Genomic DNA, 8,584 nt, shown 5'->3' on the forward strand with positions numbered 1-8,584 from the left:
ATAGAACTCGTGATTTGTGAAAACTGCAAACCATATTAATAAATAAACCATATTTTTTGATAAGATATAACATGATATAAATACTTATAGAAAAAAAATAATTAAAATTATAAAATAGTAGACTAAACATTATCATAGACTAAAAGATGCATGGTTAATACTAAAATTTGATGGTCGAAAGACAAATATACAATTAAAGTATAATATTTTCTTATTAAATTAATATGAAAATTATATAATTAGAGACTAATCCAAATGTAAAAATATATATATTGTATTGTATATTATTAAATTTGAGACATATATAATAATTAATTTTTTCGTTCATATATCAAAATTATTTTGTAATTTCTCATTATTTTTTTATAATTACATTTTATCATTATTTAATATAAATTAAATAAATTATAATAAAATTTTATAAACATACCATCGTGTATCGATATAATAATAGTTATTATTATTTTTATTATTATTATATAATAAGTACAAAAGTTTTTTTAATATATAACAGTATAAATTATTGGCATGGGCAAAATCGTTACAGTTCCTTCCATTTCACCCTAAAATCGTGTGGGATCAAACTTCAAAATTTTGTAGTATATAAAATCGCGCAGCGGTAACGCGTAATGCTTATCAGGATTTGAACAGGCGCCTGAAAATGGAAGAACTTTCAATACAGATTGCAGAATCCCTACGCCGATTCCGACAATGGCAGCAACCCTTCAAATGGCGTCCCTTCATATATATGTATATATCCGTAACAGTGGGCGAGAGTTCAAGAAAATTGAAGAGAAATGGATCCGTTTACAGAAAGAAACCCATCTCTTTTCCCTTTGGAAACATGCCCTCCAGTCACAGACGAAGCATTCAATCTCTTTCACTCCATTGACCGGGAACTGTACAAGAGGTTGATCCAAAACTTGGGCCGCGAACCGGTCGAGTCGCTGAAGGTTATGGCGTTCTGGATGTGGCTTGAAAGAGAAGGCGGGAACAAGATCTTGATTAGACGGATGCTGTCTCTTCCTCTGACGTTGTTGAACGAACTTGCAGATGAGACTGTTACGTGTTTAAAATGCGTGGAGAATGAGAAGTACTTGTTTGTGAATGGGAATGATCAGATTAATCTCTTACCTGAGCTTTTGTGCACCCGTGTTAGTCTGCGGTTTTTTCATGAAAATCGAATCACGGTGGAGCATGGTGTGAGTAAGATTATCAACACCGTCTGTTTGCGTGCTTTTAACGACATTCTGCGGCGGGTTTTGCTAGAAAATGCGGCCGGTTATGAAGGTGGAGAATCTAGCATGGCTGCAGAAAGGAGAAACAATCCTCTGATGATGTATCATCCTCATCTCAACGTGCCCCCGTTTTATCCTCCTCCTCCTCCTCCGCCGCCGCCACTTGCAGCCCACAACACACCAACGGTGGTAGATGCATATGGAATTCCAGTTCACGTGCTATCCAGAGGAGGCTTTCCGGGGGGTTATGATTCCGAGTTGCAGCGCCAAATGCTGAGTGACGAACTCGGAGATTTGTTGAGCAGGAATTTGCTACTGGAAATTAATGGTGAGTTCGAAGAAAAAGTTCTCCCTGATGATAGGACCATTTTCTTGACATTCTCCAAAGGGTATCCCATTACAGAAGCTGAAGTTCGAGAATTCTTCACTAAGTGAGTAACATCTACTCTCTAAATCAATATACAAATTTATTATATCATTTATCTCTTCGTGTATTTTTTCACTACTTTTCTTCACGTTTCTCAACTAATCTTGGAACTGTGCCTAACATAAAGGAGATTTGGCGATTTCATCGAGGATCTGATAATGCAAGAAGTAGGGGAAGACGAGCAGGTGCTGTATGCTCGAATGGTGGCACGTTCGTCCGCAGTGATAGACCCCATCGTTGGAGGGAATAAGGCAAAGTATTCCATAAATGGGAAGCATGTTTGGGCGAGAAAATATGTGAAACGACTGCAGCAGATGACTTCATCTTCTTCAACAAGGTCACCTCCGAGAGTTGAGGATCAATCTCCTTCGGACCAAGACGGGCAAGGCAGCACTTTACCCTGAACATGTTTTTCCATATAACTTTGATATAACTGGTTAATGGATTTAAATTTACGATTCTATTTTTGATGAATGGATATGCATGCATGGAGTGTGTTAATTTAAATGTATTTGTTTGAATGTGTATGTGTGTAAGCAACTTTCTTCCATTAATATTCTGGAAAAACTTCACTCACAACATGGATATTCGAGGTTTAATTGTTGTGACAATTTCTGTTTTTCTTTTTTGATTTTGTCTTCTTTTGGATGTTAATCTATTAATTTGTCGAACTTTGGTCTTAATGTATGAAATTTGATTTTTAGCTATTTTATTATACGACATTTTTTAATGTCACATCAATGCTTACCCGAAATATGACTAAAATATAAAAAAAAACAAAATTATTACGTCAAAACTAAACTTTGAATAGTTAGTAGACAGAAACAATAATAATACAATAAGGGAGTGTTTGGTACACATGATATGATAAACATGTGATATATAATATAAGGATAAGTTATGGATAAAGAAGATGTAGGATATTATATTTAATGTTTGGTATGATTTTAGTAAGAGTGATTAAATTTATATATTAGATTGTAATGACAAAATTAACCTTATTATAATAAATTTTATAATTTCAAAGTTGTTGATTGAGTTCATATTCTTTATCTGTTCATGTGTCGATACTATTTGCATGATTTATTTATTTTTACCTAATTTTATATATTATATAATATGATAATTGAGCCCTTGCTTTTTTGAGTCAAGTCAAATATCAATTTTTAAGGTTAATCGAGTGATACTATTATTTTTATTGAGATTTATAAAAATTATTTATATAATTATCTCGAATTCATTTATATAATTATCATATTATATAATATATAAGAATAAATAAAATATTTATTTGATTTTAATTTCTACCTACTAGCATAGATTTATATAAAATCATTTATAAATTGAGGGTAATTAAGTCATTTGTAGTGTATTTTATCATTAAATTAAAATTATCACACCTTCTATTAGGGATATTTTATCCTTATAAAAAATTATTTATCAAGAAGCTTTTTAAAAAGGTACCAAACATGGGATAAGGAGGATTATTTATCAATCATTCTCTTATCTCATGTACCAAACTATGCCTAAGTGACAAAATAATCATTTTATTTAAAAATATAATAGTTTTTTAAATAATATTTTTGTATGCTTTTGAAATCGATAAATAATTTGGTCTTTAAACTTTAGGATCTGGGTTACTTCTTGTTCAATATTTTGCATATTATTTTATTTTATTTTTTATACGAAAAACTAAACCCTATTTATTCTTGTTACTAGATCAAAAGATACAGACGACATAATTGCAAATTGAGTTAATACATAAACTCGTGGGAAAATTATAGCAACAGGAATAAAGGGAATAGTGAATGTTCATACCCATTTTGGATGTGTCGTCATGTCGATTCTTCTGTTTGTTTCTATTAGACAACGTAAATTGTACATCGGTTTAGACATATTTTACAGTGTAGATATCTTGTGAGACGGTTTCACGAATCTTTATCTGTGAGACGATCAACTCTACTGATATTCACAATAAAAAATAATATTCTAAAAAGTAATACTTTTTCATGAATGACCCAAATAAGATATTCGTCTTACAAAATACGACCTGTAAGACCGTTTCACACGAACTTTTGCCAATTTCATATGTACTTTGCCAATTTCATATGTACTTTTCATCGATGTAATAACATTGTTTCTGCATTCATTGCTATTTCTGTGATATCGAGACATGTGTTCTTGAATGTTTATTTTTTAATGGTTGACTGTGGATCTCCAGAATTTAAATTTCATTTTTTGCTTTTCTAAATTATATATAAAATCACTATCATTAATGTTTCATAATGTTTATTAAGAATTATTAAAAATTATAATTTGAATATTTAAAAGAAACAAAAATAACAATAAAAGAAAGAGGCGGGCCCCGTTTTATTAATTTTCTAATTTTTGTTGTTTTTAATTTAAAAAGATTATTTGTAATATTACAAAAAATTCCTAAAAACACAGATAAAGAAAGCAAAACCCACGTGCTATTTATGTCTCCGTTTCAGCGCTTTCGTGGTTGGATTCGGTCGCCAAACTGAAGAAACCAAGTTTGAGTAATTAAAGATCAATATTAGATTTCTTTACATCAATGGCGGTTCCTAGCCGCCTAATTCTGTGTTGCAAAAGACTTGCATCACTTCAGAATTTCTGCACAAAATCTACCGAAACTGAGCTCAACAGGGTGTCATCAGCTCTTTCTTCAGCACTACCGAATCAAAATTCCAATGGAAATAACAGAAATGTGCAGTGGGTATTCCTTGGATGCCCGGGTGTGGGCAAGGGGACCTACGCCAGCCGCCTGTCGAGTCTTCTAGGAGTGCCCCACATCTCCACGGGCGATCTTGTACGCCACCAGCTTTCTTCTCACGAGCCCTTGTCCTCGCAGGTCTCTTTTGTCATAGCCTATATAACATGTCACGCCCACGATCCATGCAAGTGACATTTTTTTTGTTTTGGGCTCCAATAGCAACTAATTCACATCAATCATCGTCTTTCGGAGGTAACTAACCAACTTGCGAGAAGAGTCATATATAGTTTCTTTTATGACTCTTCAAACCTCTCCAACAATCCGATGCATGAAAACGTCATATTATGTCCTGAAGTTGGAAAATGTTCAAGACTTAAGCATAAAGCATATACCTTGATGTCATAAATTGATGTCTTTGTTTATCTTGACCTGAAGTTCTTTGGGTTCATTTGACGAGGATCAATCGCGGGTTGGACCGATTGGTGTCCAAAGTGCATGTATGCTAATCCTCGTCTCATGGATGTGTGAGCATCATCCAAACATTATGTCATTGACTGATTTGACTGTTCCTAATATGGCTACATTTCTGAATGAGATATTCTGAAATTCTTTCGAAACTGAGTGAAAATTTCATCACATAATTGTATGCATGCTCTATAATCTTCCCAAGGATCAGGAATTCTCATGTTAGTGCCTCAGTATACCTGGATAGCGACAGTTTTATCAAAAACCGTCGCAAATATTAGCGACGGTTATTGCTAAAACCGTCGCTAAATTATTAAAAAATAAAAAAAAAAGTGGATCGGCGGTTTTAATTAGCGACGGTTTATTCAATAGAACATCATTACCACTTTGATGTTTTTAATGCAGCAATAGATTTCATTTTGATGGAGTTAAATACTCGGTTCAATGAGTCATCGGTGAAACTTCTTTCTCTTAGTATAGCTTTAGATCCTAAAAATTCATTTGACTCATTTAACAGTGATGATATTTGCAAGCTTGCGAAGAAGTTTTATCCTGGAGATTTCACAGATCAAGAAATTGTTGTTTTGAAGTATGAATTGATACATTTATAAACTCGATGTGATGCAGAATTTAAAGGTTTCTACACTTGTTGAGTTGTGTCAGCAATTGACCGAGAGTGGACGGTCAAGTGTTTATGTTATGTTGACTAGATTGATTCATCTTGTTTTGACATTATCTGTGTCTACTGCCACTAGTGAAAGCTACATGTAGTATGGCAAATCAACACACAACAGCTTTCTTTGGTGGGTAATATCACTTGCTTCAGATAACCTTTTTGTACTTTTCTTGGAATGATGAACTATATCTAGAACCAGGGACTAAGATCCATGTAGCATGAACAACTTGGAGATGAACTAGCATCGAGAACTCTGAGATTTGAGTTTCAAAGTTTAAGAATACCAATTTATGCACCAGTGGTTGACGTCCTGTACATGTTCAAATTAAACGATGTCCTTATTTTTTGCAAAAACCGATACTACATTTTCGTACAAAGACTTTTAAGTAGAGTTCATAGGCGTATTACAGGAGGTAGTTAGCTAAGAATTATATTTCTGGAACGGTGTTTAGTTGTCAATGGATTACCAAACTCTGATAAATCACCGGAGCTTCCCATTTGCTTGGTCTTTTTTGAGCTTTTACCCTTGTGTTTGTGTGGGAAATCACTTATGAAACCTAGCCTAGCCTGGAAACATATTTGCTTCTTTAATGGTCATAGAAAGTCTGTATCCCTTTGATGCAGTACTTTATCACAATATTTGGATTGCTAATGGTTTTTAGACTTAAGAGTCTTCATACATAACTTACACCAACTAAGCTGCGACTCTACTTATTATTTTAGGTAGCCCCCTTCATTATGGTCTGTCATCTTTGTTAAAACTAATGCAAGAAAGATTAACGTAAAAATCAACACACAGAGAAAAAGATGCTTTATTGCGTTTGGTATTCAGAAATTACAGAGTGTATCTCTAGTTACAGAATAAGCAGTATTTATGCTGCTAAAAAAAAAAACCATAGACCAGAAAGTGCCAGTTTAGGCCCATAATCAGACAACCCAAGGCCCAACATAGCATACACCGAGTCGGGGGCCTCGTTGCGCCCCCGAACCCCCAAAACCAGGGCGCTTCGCCCCTGGACCCCGACTCGCTGATCGGACAGCGAGACCCCCGTTAAGGGTCGCAGTAGGGGCTAGACAGGTTCAAGGCATATTCTAACAATATTCTTATTTGCCCATTTCTTTGTTTACTCTCTTCGTTTAATTGTGCAGCTGGCTGCGATTGTTAACCAAGGAAAGTTGCTTTCAGATGAAATAATTTTTGATCTGCTTTCCAAATGCCTTGAAGATACTCAGACTAAGGGTGAGACAGGATTTATTCTTGATGGTTTTCCACGAACTCTAACATCTATCTTTGGAACTTTAAGTGAGCTCACAAAAAATACGGCCATTTTATTTTTCAACAAAAAGGTGAGACGGAAAAAAAGGAACTGTGAAAGGTATCTTATCCTCTCCGCACTTCAATACTATCCTTTATTCCATTTAAATCCGCCTAAACTTCACCTGATTTTGTTACAAGTGTAGCTAAGAGCCTACGAAGACTAAGAAGCTTCAGTCAACTGGAATTTCAGTGGCATAACATATGGCTTGGAAACATCCAACTTTGCAGAGTCGACCTCTCGAGGAATTCTACCGCAGTATGTTGAAAATAACGTTCTGTATTCTTTCTTGGAGTCACTCTTTAAATTTAATTTGTAATTTATGGCGGTATCGATACTCCGAAATATATGGATTGCATTTTTTTTTTCCGCAAAAAACTCGGACGGTCTCACAGATCGTATTTTGTGAGACAGATATTTTATTTGTGTCATTCATGAAAAATTATTACTTTTTATGCTAAGCGTATTACTTTTTATTGTGAATATCGGTAGGGTTGACATATCACACAGATAAAGATTCGTGAGACCGTCTTACAAGACACATATATTTTTTTTTGTTGTTCTAAATATATAGTCAAATTTTTATTTTTAGCAGTATTTTTTGTTTTTTTACTAATATATATGTTTTGAAAAACATGTCAATAGTGCTCGAATAACGCAAACAAATCTATATAATAAGATATTGAAAAATACAAACACACTCGTGTGTGTACAGAGTCCGGCCATCTATTGCGGGAGGACCTCCCGAGGAACGTACGCCTGACTGTAGGCAAACATACATACAATAAGAACACAATATAGTATATAAATTTATTAATTTTATAATCTATAATAAGTGTCTGCTCAGATTCAGAAATTTAGACTAAAAAATTCACTTATGTAACCGTGCATCTGTATTTTTTTAAATTATTAATATAATTAATTTTTGAATATTTTTTAATGTATGATTTGTTAAAAATATTATAAATATCCTTTTTGAATTTTTTTAAAAGGAATATATTCAGAAAGAAGTTGAGTAGATCACATGCACGGATCTTAATCTGTGAGACGAGTCAACCCTACCCATATTCACAACAAAAAGTAATATTATTTCATAAATGACCCAAATAAGAAATCTGTCTCACAAATATGACCCGTGAAACCGTCTCACACAAGTTTTTGCCAAAGAAATTTACAAGTATCCTATATTCTCTCGCCTCATATGGAATCCATAAATGATATAAAACTCTATCACGAGTTAATTTTGTAAAACGTATATTTTATTTAGATCAATCATAAAAAATATTAATTTTTATGTCAAAATTATTATTTTTTATTGTAATATAGACATTGTTAATTTGTCAGATAAATAAAGATTTGTGAGATCATGTCAAAAAGAGATAATTTTTCCTCTCTCTTATATTATATAAAAAAAAGTAATTACTGTGAATAATTGATTTATTTTATACTTTTTCAATTATATAATATTTAAATTGGAAATAAAATTTGAAAAAAATAATTACTCTAAAAGTTTTCAAATAAACAATAATAATTAAAGAATTAAACATTTTGACCATATCTTTATGTTAATATTCTCTCCTTTCCAAATAAATATATTTATTTGTTTATTTTTCCACACAGATTAAGAAAATGATCAAAAAATAAATTTACATAAAATCTTCCAATTTTATCTACATTTAATTCATTCAAAAAATAACTACACGTTTTTCAAATACTTAGCTAACAAAT

At 32.8% G+C, this 8,584-nt stretch overlaps 1 protein-coding gene across 1 annotated transcript; it reads left to right on the forward strand.

The window, feature by feature from the left end:
* The first annotated feature begins 797 nt into the window (after positions 1-797).
* Positions 798-2,069, forward strand: LOC140817335 (uncharacterized). Its single transcript, XM_073176984.1, has 2 exons — positions 798-1,669; positions 1,793-2,069. The coding sequence occupies exons 1-2, from the start codon at positions 798-800 to the stop codon at positions 2,067-2,069; spliced, it is 1,149 nt and encodes a 382-aa protein (XP_073033085.1).
* Positions 2,070-8,584: the final 6,515 nt, after the last annotated feature.

This window comes from Primulina eburnea, chromosome 16 (genome assembly GCF_022965805.1).
Source record: "Primulina eburnea isolate SZY01 chromosome 16, ASM2296580v1, whole genome shotgun sequence".
NCBI classification, from domain to species: Eukaryota; Viridiplantae; Streptophyta; class Magnoliopsida; order Lamiales; family Gesneriaceae; genus Primulina; species Primulina eburnea.